This window comes from Athene noctua, chromosome 23 (genome assembly GCF_965140245.1).
Source record: "Athene noctua chromosome 23, bAthNoc1.hap1.1, whole genome shotgun sequence".
NCBI lineage: Eukaryota > Metazoa > Chordata > Aves > Strigiformes > Strigidae > Athene > Athene noctua.
The window spans coordinates 7376828-7401135 of NC_134059.1; the positions used below are offsets into that span (position 1 = coordinate 7376828).

Consider the following 24308-nt stretch of genomic DNA (forward strand, 5'->3'; position numbering starts at 1 on the left):
CCCTGCATTGCCATTAACCCCTCACCTGCTCCTTGATCCCTGGGGCCCTCACATCTCACCATCTCAGCAGAGGCCAGCCAAGCAGCCGACGAGCCCCTCACGACAGCAACGCTACCGATTCCATGTCAGTATTTTGTTATTTTATTTTGTAGGTTTGGGTTTGGTTTTTTTTTTTTTTCCCTGATAGAAACCGTTAATTGAATTTGTCTGCCCGTGAAGAACAAGAGGCAGCTCACGCTGGGCACCAGCTGAGCTCAGTGCAAGTCCTCTCGCCACAGCCGTGCCCAGCGTGCCACCGATGGCTGCTCCAGCTCAATCCCACGCTGCCAGGGCCCGGCAGCCCCACACCCAGCCCCGGCCTGGCACCCCCGGAGCTCCCACAACGCGACACGGCTCCAGCTCCGCAGCTTTCAGTGCCACCCCAGTCCCGCTCAGCCTGCGGGCAGAAACAGGGTTTGCTTGCTAGAGCAATGCTGAGAAATTAATTTCTCAGGGTCAGGGTCAGGATCGTTCCTCTTTTGCCATAAGAACTATTTGAAACCAGGTGCAGGGGAAAGAGAGCTTGTAAAAGCTCCTAATAAGCACTCTTAAATCATGTGGTTAAAGACCTCAGAGTAAGTAGCTGGAAGCAAAGTTTCTTTATCCTTCTCTCCCCCGGACTGGGCTGTGCAACTGTTGCTTCTGTGCTTTGTGGGAGTGCAATCAAATGTCAAATATTCTGCTTTGGAAGAAGTTGGCAATGAAACACGAACGGCTCATGGAGAGCTCCAAAGGACTGCGGATAAATTGGAGCGAGGCACAGACGGGGCTGGGACAGGAGCCAGGGGGAGCGGGGAAGGACTGTGCCTACAACCACAACTCCAGATTTTAGGATGAAGCGACTACATTCCCTAATGCATTTCAGCATAAAGCTGATCCTAGCTGCTGCTAGCACAGAAGGAAGATGGGCTTCATACCAAAATTCTGCATCTACTCTTCGTTGGGCAGCATCCACACATCTCAGTTTGTTCAGCATAAACACACGGTCCGACACGGGGGGAGCGTCGCGTCGCGTCGCTGGTCTGTCCCTGCCACCACACCCGCGGGAGCCCAAGACCTGCTACCGATCAGTACTGGGGAGCTCACGTTTCTCACCCAAATTCCACAAAACAACCGCATTTTTTCAAAGATGTGTTTTGACATAGGCACGTATCCTATTTTTCTCAGCAGATATTTAAAATCACAGGCTCTGGACAATCCTCCCCCACTATGTTAACATGCAGCAGATCAATGTTAACAACAGCTGCTCTCTGTGTTATTTTACTGTGGCAGAATTTCATTTTTTTCCAGATTTCAAGACTTCAGAAGACATTTTTACTGTATATTCTCAGTACTTCTGAGGGCGCTTCCCACCATTTACAGCCTCAGCCCTCTGAAGCTGGTGGACCTTTCTCCTTCCTTTTGGAACTGACCCCTTTTCAATCCTCAGACTCCTTTATATAGCACTCAGGAAAAATATATATTCTCCTCTCCACTTTGCTGAACTATCACATCGCCAGGATTAGGGCAATGGGGTCACAGGAGCCGACAAAATCCATATGTAACAGCATGTGAGGACTTTTGGACCCAAAGCACGCATCAAGGCAAAACACAAGGGCAAAAGGCAAATCCTACAGTGCGTCCTGCAAGGGATGAGGGACGGTGTCCCCCCACTCCTGGAGCCTCCCCCAAAGCACGTGCTTTGCCAGAGCCGTGGATGGAAATGGAATTAATGTTCCAGGAATATTCTATTATTTGCTAATTCTCTTCACATCTTTTTGTTTCCCAATTAAGCAAATTAGCACTTTGATGAATATTAAGACGCTCTCGCCTCATGAACGATGAGTTGGAGGCATTCCCACCGGATTCTCCTCCTAAGGAAAACGGTTCCTCAACTGAGATACACGTTGGATCGTTTCCTCCCTGGCATAAGCACAAAGGAGCACATGGCTCCTGGAGAAAATGACCACAACCTCAACATTTTAATAAAATAATTTGATTTCAAAGTTTGCACAGATCCTCACTATTACCATCTAATTCAAGTCCAAGCTGGAATGGGGATCCTAAATCTGTAGCTGTTCATGGCAGTTTCTGTCCCTGAGTTGCGATAACAAATATATAAATGCCTTCTTTAACCGCAGGGATTCATTCAGTTCAGTCTTTTAGCAGGGAGAAGACTTTGCACTCTTCAAAAGTATTTATTCCCTGGCTTTAAATAACTTTATAACCGAGATAAGTATTTGCCAATTTTTTTTGGTTTGCTACAGGTTAGCAAAACAGTTTTGCTGGCTTTGGGAGGAGCTGTGAGCTCCCTAGTGCAAGGTGAGCGGCTACGATAGCTGCTCGCTCTCTACCTCCATCAGCAGATCTTTGAGCACTTCACACCGATACCTCTCTGTAGCATCTCTCAGAGCAGGTGGGAGGGAGGACAGATACTTGTTTACCAGCAGACAGGGAAAGCTGTTAGTGACCAGAGGGTTAACTCAACACAGAACAAATTTATTAGCATCCAGACATCTTCAGATGCATCCCTTCTCCTGTCTCCACCACCCACGAGGCATTGGCTCTATTAATCTGAATTATACAGTCATGAGTAATAGCCAATAAAATGCTCATCAGAGTCAGTGAACCCAGAAGTCTGGCTTAATGGTGGGGACTTTGTGTGTTTTCTTGTCTCAGGGAAGAACAGAAGGTCCCAGATTATTTACATTGTACTGGCTCCCCTAAGCAACAGACTCCTGTGGACCATCCGGCTGTCAATCCCTTCCACAACCATTTTGGTTGTGTGGTTTTAGTCCGGGGCCGCCACCAGGGCGGCAGCAGAACTGGCCCGGCAGCGCACGCACAGCGCAGACGTGGTGTTAACGTTGCTGGCAGAGAGCACGTACCCACACCACGTCTGGTCCCGCCTCTGTGCGCCGGCAGCACTCGCTCCCAACCGCTTAAAACACCGCGGTAAATAAATAAATAGGTAAAGCCAGCATAAAGGATGCTCAAAGCTTTGCAAAACCACAGCCTGCCAGCCTCGCTGCAGGGACCGCGGCCGTAACTCTCGTGGCTCAGGATCTCATTAGCCAGGCAGGGATGGTTCACAGCCCCAAACCACATTTCCCCCGCGGCAGCTCAACTCAGTTCCCAACGCCTGCAGACAAAAGTGGGCACAACCCTCTGCCCCGTGCGCTGATGACAGTCTCTGGTCAGAGGCAGATAAAACTGAGCTTCTGCTGGTGCCCCACCAACCCGTCCTGGTCCCAGCACCACGGGGCTCAACACACAACCTCGGCTCCGTGTGCTCCAACAACACGCTCCTTACGGGAGGAAGCTGCAAGCAGGGAGCTCCGGGAGCAGACGCCTTACCTGTCGCTCTGACATGACGTACAGATACTTCTGATCGATGGAGAAGGCCATGTCTCGAAGGACTGGGCTCCCGTCCTTGAAAACTGTCACCATTTCATACTGAATTCCACCATGGGGAGGACCATCTGCTCGGATCTGGAAGAAGCACAAACAGATTACAGGTGACTTCATAGCAGTCAAATTCCAATTTTTTGGGGGGGAGCAGGGGTGGCAGGGAGGGGAGGAGGATGAAGTAAGAAAAGGAATCTAATTCAAAATCTCAGCTTGCAACCTGGAGACAGAGAAAAGAGCTAAGGAAGCAACGGGCAGGAGTTAAAGCAAAGGCTCCTTCTCCACTGAAGTTGAGGCAATTTCCCCAATCCATGAGAAAGTTTTGCACTCGCAAGGGGAGCACGCAGGCTGCCGGTGTGCTGTGACTGACAGCAGGTGTTCAAGAGTAACGAAGATTGTAAACTTTGTAGATTCTCTCTAAAAGAAGCCTGAAAGAAGACGCCAAGGCTCCCCAGGCAGCACAACAAGGCCGAGACACAGCAGAGATTTTTTTCTTCTCCAGACACATAACTTCTTTATGATGTCTTAGACAGTCTCCATCACCTCTTGCTGCCACAGAAGCCTCCTACAATACCATCCCTGCCTCAAAATTTGGAGATGGTGCTGCCATCCCATTAGTTCCAATTTTGCAGGATTCTGCAAGGTGAAACCCGTCCAGCCCATAACTCTGAGTGAGCAGGGAACTAACACAGTGGCCACGTGGTCTGTTCAGTGTGACGGGCTCCCAGTATCCACCCACCCCACCAGAAGACAACTCCCTGCTCCTGCAAGAAAACCTGCCCAAGCTGTGACAAATCCCATCCCTGCCAGGAGTGGCTGCTGTTGAGGACACGCCAGCCCTCCCAAAAGTTAATAATTTATGGCCTTGGGGGCTGTGCAAGGGGAAGGGAGGAGGATAAACAAACAATTTACATTGTCTTTCCTACCCGGATTTGCATATTTGGATAGCCATTTGATTGCAACACGGTGTCTACATCGCTGCAAACACTGGCAGGCATCAGGCAGGGAGACAGGAGCAGTCAGGCGAGCCAAGGGCTCGGTGGGGCCACTGCCGGCCCCGCGGCTCGCACGGCAGCGGCGCTGCCAGACGGGGCCGGGGCTGAGCCGTGCTGCCCCGTGAGCAGAGGGACGCCCGGGGGGACTGCCCATCCCTGGAAGAGCCTCGTGTCGCCGAGATGCCATCTGCCGCAGCCTCATGCCGAGCTGTTTTGTCGCATCCCGTTTTGCTGCTCGATTACTCCCCGCCTGGCTGCGGAACGGAGGAAGAGGCACGAAGAGCCAGCTTTGGACAAGTGTAAGCCTTCAGAAGAGGCAGGATGGGGCCGCAGAGAGGGACATCTCTTTTTTCTAGTTCACGTCCCCAAGAGGTAAAGAGAGCAGGTTGTTAAGCATCTTAAGATTTATCTGAGAAATGTGCCACCCCGGCTGGAAACACAAGGGTATCTTCGCACTCATCAAGGAGAGATGCTCCCCTGCACCCTCCTCCAAATAAATCCTCTTCTTGGAAAGAGCCTTGATGCCTCTTGCTACATAAAGATATGTTGGGTACACAAAGACATTTATTTTCTCGATTTCTCTCGTTTCTCCTTCTGAGTTTTAATGATACAAAAGAACATCAGGTGTAAAGAATCCGAGTGGTCTGGTTTAACACCCATAGCCAGGTACAGAAGCCTCTGGCAGGATTAAGCAGGCAGCCCAAGCCTGGGTCAAAAGCCCTGAACTTTCTGAAAAGAAAACTCCCCCAAAAAAGGCAGGAGGTCAAATCCCGCTTTAGTTGCCCTGTGTGAATTAGGATGCTTCACTGCCTTTATGAAATGCTGAGAACTAGAGGCAGGTTGAGGCCAGTACGAGACCAGTGGCGTTGCAAACCCGAGCGATCGGCGCTGCCTCCGGAGCCACTGCCCGTGCCCGCAGCACTGCCATCTCCCACACCAGCCTGTGCCGCGCACAGAGGGACCAGGCTGCAAAATCCCCCGAGGAATAAACAACAGAGCCAGTGGGCTGTCAGGGACACACAGCCGCCTCCACGAAAACACCTGATTAATGGCCAAAAGGGAATGGAAACGCCGGACATGAAGGATCAGCGGCCTTTGTGAAAAACAACTGTTTTCCAGAGTTCCCTCGGGGCACTGGCAGCTCGTTAAATTGAGCTTCTTTCTAGTAATGAGGTCAGACAGGGCTAATAAAGAGAGATACCACTGGACAAGCCTCGTGCAGGCCAATTCCAACTGGGATTTGTGGCTCTGGGCTGGAGACAGCACCATGTGCATGATGGCTCCTCCAGCCTGGAGAAGTGCGTGGAGCCGTGCCTGGCAGGGGTGTCCTGGGACGCAGCCGGAGCCCTGCACGGGGTGCTGGGTGCTGCCTGCACCCTCCTGCCCGCCCCTGCCCCAGGCAGCCTGGGGTCTCTCACCACGGTGAGATGGCTCCACGTTACTCACAGAGCACAGGAGCAGGGGAGAGCAGAGCCTGCTGCGGTGTGTGTTACACCCCCCCGGTACCCCACTGCCCTGCGCCCGAGATGCACCCACTGACACCAGGATGCTCCACTGCATCTCTTCCTGAGGGTTTGGTTTCCACGACGACAAATCATGATGCCAGAGAAGAACGATGATTCCTGTGAATGGGGAAGAAGAAAGGAATCATCTCTGCTTCTTGTTGATGTTTGAAGACAGAAATCATTCCTCTAACTTAGGGGTGCCCTTCCAGCACCAAACAAGCCCTGAGCCATCACTAGAAGAGGGGTGTGGTACCAGCCCTGCAAGTCCGGCTTCACCCCAGAGCTCCAGGCACAGCAGTGCCCGGGCTGGGCTGCTGGGGGTCCTGGCTCCTTGTGTCCCCCTAATTCTATGGGTTTGCTTCTCCCACGACACGATGATGGGGCACGGGAAGGGTTTAGGAGAAAGACAGGCAGGGAAGGGGTGCAGGTCAGAATGGGTGGGAAAGCAGTGAAACGGGGAGAAGCGCATCGGGGCGGTGGAAAGCAGGTGTCCAGGATCAGAGACGTGTTCGGGCACCTGAGAGGCAGCGGAGCTTGGACGTGAATTGAAGTCGTTTGGGAGAGACACAGCGCTTTCCTCAATCGCTCTTGATGGATGTTTACAAACATGGCTTGAAAAGTGCCTCACGACATAATCCGCAAATCCAAATACCATCCCTGGCTCAGAGGACGCCGGGTCAGCGAAACACCCCACGTGACGGAGCAGAACGCTGCTCGGTTCGGGGAACTGCAGCCCTTCCAAGCCACTGCGCAGATTTACGTGTCTAAAACCCCCACAATACAGACTGCAGGCGTAAGCTCTGCATTATCTGAAGAGATTAGCAAAATACCATATTGTGTCACGTATATGTTGCAGTGTAGCACCTGCCTATGAACCACTCAAGGATCTAATATGACATGAAGCTCCAACATACCTGTTGTACTAAAGTTTCTCTTAAATATTTTGCCCAGCCTATGCCACAGCTCAGATACGTCTGGATTCCCTTCCAGTTCTTCCCAGCAGACTCCCATTAGAAGACACTGAATCTTTGTGTAGGAACTTTCCATGATTAAATTACCTGTCTGTTTACATTAGGAGTGTTTCACTGAGGATGACTCACGATGAAATGCCTGGTGCCAGAAAAAACAGCTGAATAAGTCCATGCACGAAGGGACCGATTCCCCACCCCAGATCCTAGAGGCAGGATCAATCCTTAACTCCTCAGGAACTGCAGCTTCTCCCCAGGTCCGCTGGCACCCGAGGGGAGATGGGACCCAAAGCATCTCGCTGCTGGCTGCCCCCCTTTGCATGGAACGGCCTGGAGACGGGATGGGCTCCTGCAATGATGCTCTTGGTCAGGAGGCACAAGGCATTTGGCTGAACGTGCTCATCTTTGTACGCAGCGGTGACAAAGTGAAAAGCCCAGTCAACCCTGGAGCCTTAGGACTGCTCCTTTCACGCTAAGGCTTTCTAGCCCTTGAGGGGGAATGCTATCAAATAACACGGCATTTGTGTCAAATGGACATTTCGGGTAGAACTGTATCAGCTCTGGGAATGTGCACTGGAGCGTTACTGCATCTACTGCCTGAAATAGAAACCAAAGACAACAAGGAGCAGCCTTCACCGCCAAGGTGCATCTTTGCAGAATTGCTGCTGCTTTGCCATTTCCATCTGCGCACCTCAGTTCTTAGGCATTTTCCATTAAAGCTTCCCATAAAGCTCTAGGATGGATTTCTTGCCTCAGTACTGCAAATTTAGCAGAAAGACTGTTACTGGCAGCAGGTTTCTGAATCAGGCTGGAGTGCAGTATAGTTTAAACAGCTTTTTCCCTACCTCTTTCTTATCTGTGGTTCTGTAGGATCTTTCCTACCTAGACCTGGTACTCAAAACTTTCTACAAGCAAGAGACTCGGCAAAGCAAAAGCTCCCCAAAGACAGGACAAGATAAATAAAAAACAGACCAGATTTTCTGTGTGTGCCTCTGCCAAATAGTCTTTGCAGGAAGGATTTACTTTTGCTAATCCAATTTAATTAAACTAGGCTATTCTACATTCACACCAGACGAAAAAGGAGGTGAGAAGCACGTGATGACCTGCCACGTCTGCTGTCCCCCACACAAACACCCTTTCTCACTTTACAGGGTTACCCATGCTGGCATCTGCCTCCAACAGCCAGAGAGAAAAAAGCACAGAATTTTTTAAGAGGGGACAATCTACAATAATGGAAAATTTTCATACAAGAAGTTTCCAAGAGCCCTTTTAGACCCTGTATGAAATCCTTCTGGGAGTTAAGTACCCCTTAGACTCCCTCAGAGCATCTCTAACATCAGCAAGCTGGTTTGCTGAGGCTGGTCCCCAGCAGATCTGGGATCCGGATCTGCTCCTGCGGATGCGCGGGGCCCTGCCAGGACCGCTGGCTCCATCCTCCCCGCGCCTCCATCTGCGGGAGCAGAAACCCAGCCCTGAAGAAGTGGCTGTCCCTGCACGCTCCTTCTGCAGGCAGGAACACCGTGAGTGATTTAGCTCACTGCTCTCCGCGTGGGAAGTCTCCCCCTTGAAATTAAAGTGAAATAGTAATCCCATTAAGCATCTTTCCTTTAAATCATAGATATGTCTGAGACTAAGTTAATGACAACCCTTACATGCGCATTCAATTCAAATCAGCATATCCAATTAACTTCATTACCTGGAGGCTCCCTCATATCCCAGTCTCTTTCTCTCCTGTCACATTTTCTTTATGCATTTTTCCCAAATTAGGATAGAATACATCTGCCATGGTGGGCATCACCTTTATTTTACCCCAGAGACAGCACGGGGAAGCCTTGATTGATGGGTTCACTCCAGAAAGTCACGATGCTGTCAGGCCGAGTGGCTTGGAGCAAAGTGGCTCCTCAAGACCAAATCATCAGGTCTCCAAGGGAGGAGAAAATCCATCCTTTCCAGAATTACACTGTCTGACTAAACATTAAATACACTCACTAATCCCCACTGGGGTTGCCCTTACAAAACTCTACAGAATCAGCTGGGAAGAAAAAATCAGTTTTGTAAAGAGCTCGTCGCAGTGAGCCTGAGAGCACACGGGCGTCGGAGCCGCATTGCAACCCAGAGGGTTTTCCTCAAGTGCTGCCTCCCGGTGCCAGACCATTCCTTAAACTTCCGCAGACGTAGGTTCTTTCTTTCATCAAGTGCCAGAGAGGGGCCTAGAGCAGGGCGGCCTTGGCCATCAGAGCAAGGGGCAGCAGATCCTGCGGGGAAGGGAACAAACCAGCGGGACCAGCGACAAGCAGCCCAGTGGCATCACATCAGCATCTCCCCTCCTGCTGCCCCGGGACGCTGCTTGGAGATTCAACTCCAAGAGGCAACACCGAGCAGTGGGTAAGTCACTGGCACTTTGGTAGAGGCTCCCGAACCCTCCCCTCCTCCCCAGCGAGGGCCGCACGGGTGACGCTGCTCTGCAAAGTCCTGGTGTTCACATTTATTCTTCCTTTCGAACTTCAAAGAGACATGAAAGCCCCATCCAGGCAAACCCAGCCTCACATCCCAACTTCTCCCTCCCACTGCCGGGCACAACCCGGACAAAGCAGCACAGCAAAGCCAAGACTGCCTTCTCTGCTCATATTTTTCTGAGGCCTAACCCCTTTTTCTGGAGACATTTTCCTCCTCCATTCCCTCCCCAATCTTAGGGCAAGCTCCAGGTGCAAGGAGACAGACCTCCTCTGTCCCTGCTTCGCTCGGATCTCACCTTCCCTCATAGATTAAATTGCTGGTACCCTCTGCTCAGACGATCCCTCATATCCAGGATCTGCTTGGGAAGCCGAGTCCCTGAGTTTACACCTTCAGAAGGGGACAGGGGAAGAGGGACGCGGGTGCCGTGACACAGGTGAGGGGGGCAGGAGGCAACGCGGGGTCGGCAGCTCTACAGCCAGGCAGCGCACGGGGAGGCAGGGCGGGTTCGAGCCTGAGTTTATTCTGCTTAAGCTTTATGACCCGAATTATTTATAGAGCTGAGGTTTCTGTGAATTCAATACTCATGTCAAAAATGTCTCTGTGTATGTGTCTTTCACACCCACATGTGTTTCCCATCTCTTCTGCTTGGGAAACGTTAGCTAAGTGTTCAAAGTCACAACCTGGTAATCTGCAGCTCCCCAGAGGAACCACGAGGCAGAGGAACCGCTGGGCTAATTGGGGAAGAGCACAGAGAAACCCCGCAGGGTCCCCGGCAGCTCTGCAGGGAGGGGGGGGCTTGTCGCCTGCAGCACTGGCACCCACATATGTGTTAAGCCCAAAAATGCCAACCCAGCAAACAAACAAACCCAAATTAACTCTCGCTTCCCGCCTCTCCAGCGCTCAGGGTGCAGAACTGTTCCTATGAGCCAGGCCTAAGAGCCCTGGGGACGAGAAGGCTGCGAGCCTGCCCGGAATCACCACACGCAGCTGAAACAGAGAGAGACCCGAACGCTTCCAATCCCACCATTTCGAAGAGTTTGAACCCATCTACAGGGAAGGCAAAATAGGTTTTAAAAAACAAAACAAAGAAGAGACCACCCTTCCTTCTGTGCTAAAGCTCAAGCCACAGGCAACGGGCTATCGTCCCAAACCTCTTGGCTGTTTCGGCAACCCCACGTGTCCCCTGGCCAACGGCAACCAGCTGCCACTGCGACGTCCAAGGCGCCGCTTTGGGAGCACGCGTGGATCTGCCGCAGGGAGAGGAGCTCCCGCGACCACGGTCCTTCTCCTTCACGGGTGGAAAGAAGAGCTTGGGAGAGGAATCCCTCACTGCCTCCCCGCTGGCTTCTGGAGGTGGAAGAAGCCAATTGCTGGGTTGCAGCTGCAGCTCAGACATCCTAACAGGTAACAGTACAAAACCTGAGGAGAAGATTGCCCCTGAAGCTCTTCTCTCTCCCTCCTAAACCTTTATTTTTTTCTTCCATCCTTCTGCTCCCTCCACGCTTCTAGAGAGCTGATCCTCCAAGATAAAACAGGGAAGACGGTACAGAGGCACCATGCAGAGACTAATCAGCAGCCCCCATGTCTTTAATTTATTACTGCATGAGAGGCTCGTTTAGAACAAAGCTGCCAGTTCGGAAGATCATTCCTTTAAAAGACTTTTTATTTGAAAAGCTGTCAGCTCACACCTTGTCACAGCCCTACTTGCAGCAGCAGAACTTTAATAACGTGCCACCTCATGCAAATGAGCTGCTAATTAATTAAGTAGTATTCTTCTGGGGATGGATTCATTAGAATCAAATTTGGGTAGGCTGCCTGGCTAGGTCGTATTGCTTTGGACAGTCCTTTAAATCAGCAGCACTGCCTCGTCCTCGTGTCCCGACGGGCGGGTGGGTTCCCACCAGGAGGGAAGCTCATCCCATCCCCGCATGCCCCAGGGTACCAACACAAAGCCACACCACAGCCCGGCCACTTCCAGGGCACAGACCAGACCTACCTTAGCTAAGAACACAGTGAGATGAAAAAAATGATTGAATGAAGTGCCCAAAAGATTGTCTTCTATTCGGGAAAGCCAGTGTAGAAGAGGGCCCAATTCAAAAGCAGGACGTAGAGACTATTAACACGGCGGGCTCCAGGGATCAGGCTGCCAGGCAGGGAACACTGCGGAGGAGCAGTGCTCTTTTTTGGGAGCACTTGCTGCAAAGAGACAACTGCTGGGGGTTCAGGGCTCTCAGCCTTGCACCTTCCACCAGCATCAAAGTACAACCCATTAAAAGTGGGAAACACTCGAGAGCGTCCTGCGGATTTACTCCCCAGAAGGAGGACAGCTCGGGGCATGTCTGCAGCACGCTACAAAACCCATTCACTTCTAATTTGATCCCTAATAAAGAGCCACGATGTGCAATGACTTCCTTTTCCTTTTGTTCAGCAATAAGCACCCTTCTCCCTTTACATTCCCGTATTATTTTTAAAGAGACGGCTCAGTGCTTCTCTGGGAAATGGGAATCATTAAGTTAGCAGCACTTTGCTGCTTGCAGGCTTTACATTTTGGCACTGAGCAAGGAAATCATCAAAGAAACTAAGTAGTGGCCTCCAAGAGAAAGGAATGAGGTAGGTGTTGCTGGATCACAAGGCACCGCACGCTAACCTTTCTGCAGTGTGCTCCTCCAGCCGCTGCCATTCTCTCCTTGACTTACCCCTGCTTCTCCCGCTTTGTGCAGCTCTTATCCAGCTCCTTCCCTTACAGCTGGGAAGTAAATGAAAGTACAGGCGAACAAAGAGGAGGACAGCTCCAGGAACAGGCAGAGGTTTCTTTTTTCCTAAAGCATGCTCTCGTACACGGCAACAGCAGCCTTTAGCAGGGATGCACAGCTGGGTTGTGCAGAGCAGGATGACCTGATCCCACCCTCAGCACTCCGGGGTCAGCCCAGCCCCAGCCCAGCCTGGTCATACCCTGATTTTTGTCCTCTTTGCCCTGAGCCCATAGCTGGGCTCAGTGTTAGCAGGAGCCTGAAGGGACTCGTGAGCAAGGACAGAAGAGAGACACGCCTCGCCTCGTCATCTGCTGCCCGCAGGACATGGTTAGTGATGGAGGGAGCTGCGAGTAGCATGTTGAGGCGTGAGCAACAACCATAGTGAAGGAAAACAGGACAGAGAGCTAAGCCTAAGTCTTCCGTGACCAACAGAAAACACGAGAGGAGGCACAGAGCTGGTATTATTTAGGGCGACAGAGGTACTGGGTGTCTGCTCAGAATTGCTTGTCACGTACCATTTGCAGCTCTTCACCAAAGTGCCCAAAATAGCACCGTATCTGTGTTATCTATCCACACCTCACCTGTGCCCTTCCAGCTGAATAATCCTCCACAGCTCAGTGTCAAGCTCTCTCCCTACGATCATCCTCCTACAGCAGTACATTTCACAGCTGAAGGGATTGGTCTTGCTTAGTTTGGTTTGTTGACCTTGAGTGGCCATGTAAAATGGAATAAAAAGCCACTTAGACAAGATTGTCTAATGTGGAGCTTGCTCTAAACGAGCAGCAGCGAGTTGTGATTCTCCCCAAGGAGGAAAAAACTAAACAGCTGTCAAAAATTGTCACATGAAAACCTTGTTTCTCCCAAGTCACGGCTTCCAGCTGATCAGGTGGGAACCAGAAAGTTCCTCAGGAAATATTATTCTCTTTCCTTTTCAAAAACATCGTGTAAGTAATACGTTTCAAACGACTTAGACTTCACGCCCAACACCTCCTGGGAACGCCGCAACACAAGCTGAACTGCGAGGCCAAAACCCAGAAGGAAATAAAAGAATCTAAATTTTGTTATCTTTTGGTTTTACAAACTAGTGGAGAAATCCTGCCGGGTAGTTCTGCGATGCTTTACGTCAGACAGGAGCGATCAGGTGAACAAGGAGGCCGTGCATATTTTTGGTTTCACTTGCGCATGCGGAACCAGTCATGTGTTACTGATCAGATCTAACCTTGCTCGGGCAGAGGATGCGAGAAAATTACAGCGCACGCAGCTTTAGCTGAAATCCCAGGAAACGAGGCTCTCCCACATGGCCGGCTGCTCTGGCCCAGGCCCCGGCCAGCCGTGGGGGAGGCCACATGCCGCTGGGCTGCACCCGCTGCAGACGCCCAGGGGTGCAGATAGCAAATGGGTATTTTCTAGGTAAGAAACAGGCCAGAGCACAAAGGAGCCAAAAGCTCTCGCCAGCCGGTGGCTGACCACGCTATTTGTGTGGAGGCTGAGCTAGATTAAAGCAACAGCCTTGCAAACGAGGTCACTTAAGGACGGGCAGAGCCCCAGCCAAGCTGGCACTGCCCCACGGCTCCCGGAGGGCGGCCGCGCCGGCAGAGCTCCCGGCTCTCGCCCCTGCCCCGAACACGCGGCAGGTGGCTCCTCGGCGCCGAGCTCGGGGGACACGGGCTCTGCGCTGGCGTCCGGCTCCTCACCGGGCAGGCGGGAGCTGGACCAAGCGTGGTCGCATCAGGGAAGGTGAGATGCAGGAGGAATCTGGCGCCCTGCTCAAGGACGTTCCCTTATACAGGGCCCTGGATCGGAAGCGTTAAAGCCACCTGTTAGGATTCAGACAAGTATAAATCCATGGGAGCTGAATCTCTCCTCATGCTTCCCTGTCTGCTCATTCATGCTCAGATCTCCCGGTCCCCAGCAGGCGGAGGCTTGAGGAAGCTCACGTTCCTGGCGTGTGTGGCACATGCCGAGGAACATCGCTTCTGCCTCTGTGAGCTGCCTCCCAAATGCTATTCTGGAGCAGATCAAGGATTTTTTTTTTAAAAGTAAAATAATTTCTTCCATCTCTGCACTGTAACTCACTAAGCCTTCGGCACATGCCCTTTCCAGCATCTCAGAATTAATCGGCAGATAAGCAGATGAACAGGCTGGGAAGAATCTGTATACTCAACACCTGTAACGCTGCTGAACGCTGCCTCGAACACGGCAGGGAGATTGCTGGCCTCAACACACACGTCTGTCCCCATCCGGCCCTCTCTCAGGAGCGCTGGTGCAGCTCCAGGACACACACTGCAGCCCTGGGACAGCGCAGAACACCCTGCTGTGCGCCGGGCTAGGGGGGAAGAGAAGGAGGATGCTGAGGGATGGATCAACTCTGGTCCTCAAATGTCCAAATTCAGAGTTAAAGTTCCAATTCAGCTGGGGAAGAAGAACCTGAAGGAGCTCGGTGCTGTGCCTATCACCTCTGAAGCAGTCAGGGGGGTGCTGCATTCGCTATGCAGGAATTGCATTTCACACTGGAAATGCTCTGCAGCTCCAGACCTGGCTGCGAACACGCCGTGACGCCGCCCTGCCGAGCCGCAGCGAGCTGCAGCCCCCGGAGCAAAGCCCCAGCCGGGCCTGGCAGCACCGCCAGGGACAGGCAGGCAAGCAGCTCTGGGCTTCCCTCTTCACCTCAGTCACGGTGAAAAAAAAATCACAGAAGAGGCGGGTGGATGTGCCCAGGGCTGCCTGATGCACACAGTGTCCCTGTGGTCACTCGAGCTGATGCCACAGCTCTTCCTTGGAGGCCACAGATGCCGTGGGTGTATGAACACAAAAGCAGCTACAGCACCACGGTAACAACACAGGGTTACCCAGGCAAAGCACACCAGCAATGTTAGACACCCCAAACTGGGACGAAGGAGGGAAAGAGGGGCCATGGCTAAAGGGCTGGAACTGAAGAAGATCGTGTTGGTGCGTACGAGCAGCACGCGGCTCCGCAGAGCCACCCTTAGTCCAGCAGGACCCAACCGGCCCCTGCCTGGTTTCATGCTGAAAGGTTTTGCTCGGTCGTTTCCTCTGTGTGTGATGAGTTGGGGCAGATCTGCCCTAGAGCAGAGAAACACCACCCTGGAAGGACGGAGGCGGCTCTTCCCCCAGGCCCCAGCTTTTGTTTACACAGCAGCCAGCACGGCTAATCCCTTATCGTGCCCATGGCCCAAAACCAACACACGAGATAGGTTCAGGCTGGGGTCCATGGGTGGGAGAGGCAAAGCTACACCACATTACTGCTTTCGCTTCCATAATTGACCTGTAGATAAACACATGGCTTCCGCCTTAATCCCCTGCAGCCTCATGAACATCAGCCGTGCTAAATTTTTCATGTAATTAAGAGAAAAACCCTAATCCAGTGTAATTAGCTCCCTGATTGCCAACGTCAGGCAGAAAAGCACTGTTTGAACAGCAATTCAGGTCTAGCTGGTTAGGCAAATACTGTGTGTGTGGTTCAGTAATTTAACACTGAAACAACTCCCCCTCTGCTGTCCTTACAGGCTTGCTTTCCCAAACAGTACTAAGTGGTTTCATGACTGCAACAGGCCTGATATCCCTGAAACTGCTGTTCCACCAAGCTCCAGTTACGTCCCCGAGGGCTGGTCATGAAACACGCCAAGCAGTTCCCTGAGAACCACACACTAGTTGCTGATTTTGGAGTGGTGCCCCCAGCCCATCTGCATCCTTCAGTGATTGCCACCAAGTTATTAAGGCTACACCACCCCTAACTGCCTAAACTCAGGATCTGACAGTCACAACTGAGACCCCGCTGGAGAAACGGTTTCCTTGTGAGTGATGCTCAGCACCACAACCACAGCCTGCCAGAGCTGGAGGGGACAGCGATGCTTACAAGGAGTTTAACGGTGTGGGTCAAAAATCATCCCAGCTACTGAGCATTTACAGGTTTACACTGCTGTTTTTCTTTTCCATTCATACCCACAGTAAAATTTTAAGAGTAAAATGTTAGAAATTTGGGAAGCAGATGGGAGAGGAATAGAGAACGTGGATGTACGTGCCAACAGGGAGGCAGGGAAACCGAGAAAGCACAGCTAGAAGATACCTTCGCTTAACCACTTAATCCACCCCCCAGCAAAAAAGAAAGGATCTGAACTACTTAAGCCACTGTCAAATATTTGTTGTCTTTTTAAAACTCGCCTGTGATTGAAATTACAGACTACTCCAGTTCTCAACTAGTCACATCTTTCATCTTCAAACTTCGCATCAGACAGTCTCCTTGAAATCCAGCGTTTGAAAGCAATATTATTCTAGGAGGTTTTTGTTGGGGTCTCTCTAAGGAGGATTTTAATCATCCTAGGCTATGTTACAAAGACTTTGTGGTTTCAGTTGGTTGTTTTTGGAAAAAGGCACTAGTCTCTGTCTGGCTAGTTTTAACGTTGCTGTGGAGGCCAACTTTCTGTGCTTGGGAGACTGCAAAACAACCAGCCGGCCTTCTATAAGAAGAAAGCTGAAAACCATTTCACAGCTTCAGCTTTTGCAGGCTGAATTCTTACAGAATACTTGTTTATATGCTGTGGCAGGCGAGAGCCAACCATATATGTTTTTGCAGCTATAGCTCTTAATTCTGACAGAGGCCACAGGCTGATGAAAGGCGGGGGCTGAGCCTGGCTTTGCCCATGTTTGGGCTCCAGGCTCTGGTCTCCCCAGCACTGCCCCTCTCTCCCCTCCTCATCACACGGATGGTCTGTAAACAAACGAGCAGCGAGCAGAGCAAGCTGCTCCTTTGTATGAAAGCCAGGGAGATTTCTTTATACAAAAAATGAGCGAAAATTTATCAACTCAAAGCTCCTTTTAAAGAGAAGCCCCTAAGGAGAGCAAGCCCAGATGCTCGCTTGCATTGCGCTGGTAAGCCAATTCCTCTCTCTCCCTCCCTTCAAACACACATTATTTTCCACGGAAGGCACTGTAGATGAACTATCGACTGTGAGCAGAGCCTCCTGGTTGGATGGCAGCACATCAGTATGGATTTAAGCGAGCAGCAATGATATGGCAGAGTTTGGTGCTTTGCCATCGTTCCCTTTACACAGGAACAGCACTTGAAGCCAAGCAAACCACCTTCTGCTTAAATACCTCCCAGAGGACCCCCAGGCAGCGGGCCCCCGTCTCGCAGGTGCCCAGTGACCAAAGGCAATGCTAGAGGTTGCACGTCTCCCTCCTCCCCGCTCTGGCTCAGGAGGTGGGAACCTGCAGGCACATCCCGAGCTTCATTTCCACCCCCCCAGACCGGCGACGCGCTCACCCCGTCCCTTTCTGACCACGTTTTCTGTGCCGGGTCAAACACACGGCTGGGGGGGCTGTGGCTGATGCCTTCCAGATGGGCTATCCCCTCTGCACGCTGGGGTTGTCAGTGGTTGCAGCAATGCGGGTGTATTTCATTTTTTTGTCTCATAGTAATTATTCCAGCTTATAATCAGCTTTGGGGAAATTCTTCCTGCCAAAATCCCCCGCACCGAACGCCAGCGACACATGAGTCTGTGTTGACTGGTTCTGGTCTTTTTCCCTTAGATCCAACGCAAATTCTTCTCTCCATCACCCATCTTAAAGGTCTGTGGAGAGCTGCTAGCTGATGGGAAGAGCTGTACACAGCTCACTGAGGGCTGGCTGGTTTTTTTTGCTCACTCTCCCCATTGCACATCCAGCAACGTGCAACTGGGAACGCAGACCCAGGTCAGCCTGGGACTGCGGCTCTAACTGGGGATCTGCAACAGCCACCCCAGCACCTTCTGCTGCCAGCTCACAGGAGACAAAGCTCCATCCCAGTGAGCCGGGTATTTTCTCAGCCACCACTTTGCCAGAGGATGGTGGAAGTGTCTCCAGACAGACCCAGGAGTCTTGGGAGCCTTTGCATTCGTGTTAATGAGCACTGGCAGGGGATTTGCAGCCAGGGGGTGGTGACGGGGGCAGACAGAGGTGTTGGAAGGAGAGGAAAATGCTCAACTTCACCTGTAGACACCTTTTAAGTGACCTGAAGGACAACACTGGGTCGTGAGGTTACCAGCTTCCACCCCTCCGGCCCCAAGAAGCTGAAGTTTCTAACAAGGTAAGTTACTCGAATTGCTGTCACTAAAAAGAGACCAGGCATCAAACGTTTCTAAAGCTTCTAGAGTAAGAGCTATAAACTGAGCCAAAAACCCCAAGAGACAGAACAGATATGGAAAGCTACCTTCCAGGAGAGATTTTCCCAGTGACTGAGTGCTGGCAACTGCAGCAGCTTCTTTGCAACTATCGCATCGTGCTGCTGCTTATTATCAGAGGAGCTGAGCTACTTCTTGCCTTTCTCTTCCTACTGCACCGGAATGAACACAGTCCCCATATCCATACATCTGCATACTGTAATCTGCTAATGATTTCAGGCCTCATATTTTGTCAGTGTGATGATTTATTAGTTATGCCATGGTTTGCACTCAGCTGCAAAGAAATCTTTCAGCTGACCTAAAACCACGCGACTCGAATTTTGCTGGTGGAGGAGTCCATGGCCTGGCAATTCCAGCACACCAGGTATTCCCCTGCCTGTCCCCACCGTTTGTATTTCTATAGGAGCAGAGCAGGAAGCCTGGCTGGGAGCCGGGTCCTGTTCTCTACATCTGGAGTCCTGAGATTTGTGACTTAACCAAACGGCTGAGCCAACCTGCAAAGAGTCTGCTCCTGAGAGGTTTTATGCCTTGAAAATTTATTCTAAAGCAGCTTCAGAAACTCTAGTTTTCATTATTAATATGATTTCTTTCATCAGAGTCCACTTATCTTTCTGCTTTCTATTTCTGTCTCTACCCTTTTATTGTTTCCCCGAGCGATTCTAGAGGAATGCTACCGAAACCCAGACCGCAGGCGACCGCAGCATCTACTCACTCTCTTCTCACCAGCGTGAATTTATTTCCATCAAAGCTTCCTTCCTGAATCAAGATTTTTTTCCCTTTTAATTCCATCTGTATTTAATCCCAGACAAACACAAACAACAATCTCAGCTCCCTAAGGCCATCACTTTCTAAATCAGTTACAGCCAACTCCAATTAGCAGGCAAGCAACATGAGCAGCTTCGTACGCTCCTGTATCTTTGGGAACGAGCCAGCCCAGAAGGTCCCTTTCCCCAGACTGTCCCCTTTTTCCTCCTGAAGAACTTGCACCGTCATTAGTTGCAGGCTCTGCAAGATAAAACACGCTCGCCTTTGCTTTTACCCTCATGGAGGAGCTGGCAGAAGGATGCTCCGTGGCCTCGTTAACGGTTTTGTGGTGCTGTGCTCCCACACCTGGAGGCTACCTGCATGCTTTGATTTATCAGAGGATCCCAAAGCCTCCACAAGTGCTAAAGGGATATTTTCTTGGTCAGTTCAGTCTCCCTCTTAACCTGCACTTGAAACAGCTTCTTCAGAGCCTCTCTAAGCCAGGCTGCCGGAGGAGCAGCAGTTCCCCGTGGCAGTGCCAGCTCCTGCCAGGCAGCGCAGCTCTCCCTTCCCAGGCCATGGGAGCATCTCTCAGACAGACACTGGAGAAGAACCCACCAGCTCTCCGTGGAGCTCATCACGGCCGACAGCAGCTCATGGGGTTATCTGCCTTCACTCGATCGTGAATTCACTGCCTTCAAACTGCTTTTAACTCATTTTGCCGAGAAATGTCTGATCTCACAGGCTGGTTGGATTTTGCCAGGCTCAGCCGGACTCCGGCTGCGGGTGGGCACTTGCTCTCTAGAGCTCAGGCTTGGTGGGGCCCCCCCACTCCACCGTGGCTCTGCTGGGGCTCCCCCCTCAGGGGGTGCTGGGGGCAGTGGAGGAGCTGGGCCCTTGTCTGAAGGGACACGGGCACCAAGTGCGCCAGCAGGCAGGGGCAGACTCGGCGCTCAACTCAGCAGACAGCTCTCCCTCCATTAGTGAGCTATTTCGGGCAATGATTTCAAATAAAAATCTGTATTTTATTAATTATGCGTCTGCTTTGCTGCTGAACTCTTTAATGTGTTTCCCAGCTGTATCAATCTACAGCCATGGAGGAAGCCATTAAACCAAAACGCCTCGAGCGTGTCGTGTTGCTGCTGGGACGCATCCGCCACCGGGGTTAGCCCGGGGGTGCGAGGCCCCGGCCAAAGCCGCCATCTCCCCTCCCCTGCCAGAGCACCCCGCATCTCACCGAGCGAGAGCCAAGCAAGGGCCACGCTGGGGCTGGAGTGGAGGACGTGCCCTGACAAACCCGTCAGGATTGTAAATGATTGCAGAGCAAAAGTCCATCTGGTGACGCTGCCGGGTTTCTCCATCTTTCACACCGGCTGGCAAGAATCGCAAGGAGCCAGTTCCAGCGCTGTTGGGCTTCAGCTCAGCGTGCTGCCAGCAGCTGTCAGCGAGAGAAGATGAGGATGGGAGTGAAAACCATTTGCATTGCTCCAAACTCTTCCTCCAGCCTCATTTGCTACCCTCAGTGTCCGGGCTAGCTCTGCACTGACAAGCCCCTTGTATTCCTCCGCTCATCTCCTGTTGCACGTACACACCACCTCAGCTGCTGGGAAAAGGATTTCCCCGACACATGCCTTTCCCATCACGTCAGGATATTAGAAAGAGCAGCGTCTGCAGGCAGGCAGATTTATTCACCTGTCCTAACTGGCAAAACTGATTGGGTTTGACGGACATGCAGGGATGTGTGGATGCATTAATGACCAGTTTAGCATGGAAACCAGCAGAGCAATGCACCTCACAGATGTTATTAGGAGAAGTTTATTTCAAGCAAATTTTATGGCTGTGGAGAATGGATTAGATCAGCAATCCTCAGGAAAAAATCACTTCAGGATCCTTCCCTAACAAATACATTAAAAAGTGTAAAATAAAATAAAATATTTTCCCCCCGCCCCCCAAAATGCAACACAAGATAATTTTACAAACCGAATTCTTTGCTGCCGAGATCACTTCATCTCTTGGGTGGAAACTAAAGTGGTCACCAGGACTCGGAAGCAGAAGGGGCTGAAATGCACCAAGCCCCGCACGCCCCGTCCGTGGGGATCCTCTGCTGGCGAATTGGCCGTTCAGGCGACCCGCCTTCCCCCACCGAGCGAGCCTTTTAAGTTCCATTATCTTAGAGTGTCCTTGAGACAGAGCAGCATTAATAGGCTCTACTGTCTGAAAACTGCTCTTGCTTAGATACCCGCAAAGCTGAGCAAGAGAGGCACGAGGCTAAAAAATGCTCCCTCTCAAGCAAAACAGACTTGCACTTGGATTGCACAGAAATTAAAGCAACAAAAGGTCTCTGAAGCCAATTGCAATATAACTGAGAAACAGGCTCGTCACTTTGTACATCCATCTGGCAAGGACATACTTTCCATTTCAGCAAGTGCAAGAATGGGTGGACAGCAAAGGGAAACGTGAAAACAGCAAAGAAACCAGAAGAATGAAAACCTGCGGGACAACACTGCTACCCTGTTATGAATACTGTACGTCTATTCAGATGAAAATCCATACGGCTGCTACTGTTGCATGCACTTTTCTTACACAGCATGAAATTAAAATTCCTCTTCAGTATCGTATTGCCAGCACTACAGAGCAACTTTAGAGTAAGCTAGCAGACAATTTATCCTTTGGCTTCCTCAGACAGGCTTGTGCTGGGATTGAAAGCCAGTGGGGTGAGGGAGACTAGTCTATAGCCCATGGTAAAAAATTCTGCTTCCAAAACAAATCCCAGAGAAATATTGCTGGCCTAGAGTCTGACTGTTGGTGCTAATTTCACAGTGCAGTTTCACATGCATAATTCCCCCCAGGCCCCCCTGCCACTTTCCTTCTTATCTTCCCAGAACAAACTCAACATGCAGGCTAATTTCAAGGAGTGTTTCACCCAGAGTCCAGCCAAATGTCAGTGGATCTGCTGGAAATGCAAATTGAGACAATCATGCAAAAGAGGAGGGCTTATAGATTGTGCATAAGGGGACCAGAAGGCAAATAAAAGCTGACAGAAAGAGGTAGCAAGGAACAAATCTCCTGTCTCAAGTTGTTGATCATTTGCACATGTGCTCAGCCAGCCAAGATGGATTTCCAAAACCATCCAAGTCCCATTGATTTTCACCGCTAAATTCTATAGGTGTCTCTAAAAAACATCTCAAAGCTTCTAAAAATCAGCATCCTGCATTCACTCGCACCACTCACATCCACTTCGTGGGGCTGTCAATGACAAGACACGAAGAAGCAGAGATCCGGTGCTGAACTGGGGAGACCTAGAGGGTTTTTGTGGTTTCCCAATTGCAAAGAGCCACTTGAGTTGTCAAAAGCGATTGCGGCTTTCACAGAAAGCGTTTGATTTTGTGCTTTTGAGAAAGTTGGGATAACTGTGGCTCCCTGAGATCATCTGGGGACAAACTGAGGAAAAGATACTGGAGACGGGAACTTGAGTAGCTCAAACCCAGCCACAAAACTTTTCGGATGCAAGCAAATTCGTAAGAAGACTTGCTCGTTATCTATGCAAAGAAACAGCAAGCAAGAGGAGAGAATCTATACTATGCGCCGTAACATGATATAGAATTAATCCCCCTAGGTTACAAAATTCCTCATAAATCGCAAATGGGACGATATCTACTGTATTATATTTTATCACACTTTCTGTCAAAATACCCCCTGCAGGGAGCCTTTTCGAAGATGCTATCACAAGCAAAGCCTTATTTGGGGAGGAAGATCTGAACTAACCAGCAGCAAACTACCAACATGTTCCTTGTGAGACTGCTAGCTAGAAAAACCCTTCGAGCGGTGTTGGTGGCGTCGAACACAGTGCAGCTCTCTCTTGAATAACGTTGTCTTCTGGTTTTGCTCAGGCCCGTATGGAGCATATATGCTATTTAGTTTTACTAACAGCAATACTAATACAAGCTGGCTGCTATGCTTCAACACGCCCCGGAGTCCCCGAGGGGCTGCAAAACACTTTACAAAAGCATCCGAGAGGGAAAGCTTTGCCACGTCTCCGGCGATGCGGGGCAGCGGGTGTTACCCGCCCCGGCTTGCACACACCGAGTGTCCCGGCTCCGCGGCGCCGAGCGAAGCGGGGATGGGGGGACCGAGCTCCTCCGGGGCGCCCCGGGATGCAGGAGTTGGGCTCCTCCACCGCCGGCCCCTCAGCGGTGCCAGCTGAGCGCTTCCGCTTCACTAGGCCCCCCGCTTCCGCAAGGTGCTCCGGCGTTTTTGGCAGCCGCTGAACTGGAAAGAAAAGGGTTTGATTATCTCCTCCACCACCTCAGTGGCGACCCAGACCAGTGACCCTTTTTCTGTCACTCTACATTTGCTCTGGATGTTTTACACAGGGAAGGGGCAAAGCCTTCACCATCGACCCAGGCTGCACCCACAGGCTCCGTCTCCCGCACGTGGCAGGGGCGGCAGATGCTTTGTGGTTTCGGCCACATCTCTGGCCCGGGGGGGTCGTGCTCCGTGTGCCCACGTTAGATATGGGAGGCAACGCCGAGGGGGCAGCACCGGGGCTGGTGCAGCGGGACCTGCTGACAGCCCAGATCCACCACGGGCTTGGCACTTCTCATCCAGAAAAATCTCCTTTACTTCCACTGCCTGCTTAAAAGCCAGCCCGGTAATACAGCCTCCATTTTGCTTTCACTATCCAAAACACTGCCATCCTCAAAAAAAAAAAAAAAAAAAATCTTTTAAGTGCATTCTGAGTTTTTAAGTTACATAGCAACAGTGAAAACCAGCCAGCTGAGACAGGAGACATCCCACAGCTGGGTGGGAAGAGGAGAGGAGCAAGAACACGTCCTCCTTCTGCAGCAAGCACCCGAAATCTTTAATGCCTACACAAGACTACCTCCAGCTTCACTGCAGACAACAACCTGCAGCTTTTGTCTATGGACTTGTCCTGACCCACTGGCAGCAGCTCTGTTAGTTTAACACAAATGTCCCTGAGTTAGGGACATCGATCAAGGCACCCGCCTATCAATCAGCCAGCACTAACCTACTCTGACAAGACACTTGGGATGATGCTTCCCATACACCACAAGAAGCCTTAATTATTTAAGTCCCTACGACTTTTTCAATTACTTCTTTGGCCAGGAGGCCACACGCCCTGTTTCGTAGAGGGAGACTGATTACATGGGGGAGAAGCAGGGACAAAGGGAGGTGAAAGGTGTCATTAGCCCAAAGCACAATGCACCTCTTATTGGAAAAATAAAACCAGCTTGACTGATTGGAGGGGTGGAGAGAGCCC

At 51.2% G+C, this 24308-nt stretch overlaps 1 protein-coding gene across 1 annotated transcript in view; it reads right to left on the bottom strand.

Annotated features, from left to right (window-relative positions):
* PLXNA2 (plexin A2) overlaps positions 1-24308 on the bottom strand; it is a 177512-nt gene that overhangs the window by 102767 nt on the left and 50437 nt on the right. Inside the window, exon 4 of the mRNA XM_074925739.1 lies at positions 3376-3510. Coding sequence (XP_074781840.1) covers positions 3376-3510 — 135 coding nt within the window. The remainder of the gene's footprint in view (positions 1-3375; positions 3511-24308) is intronic.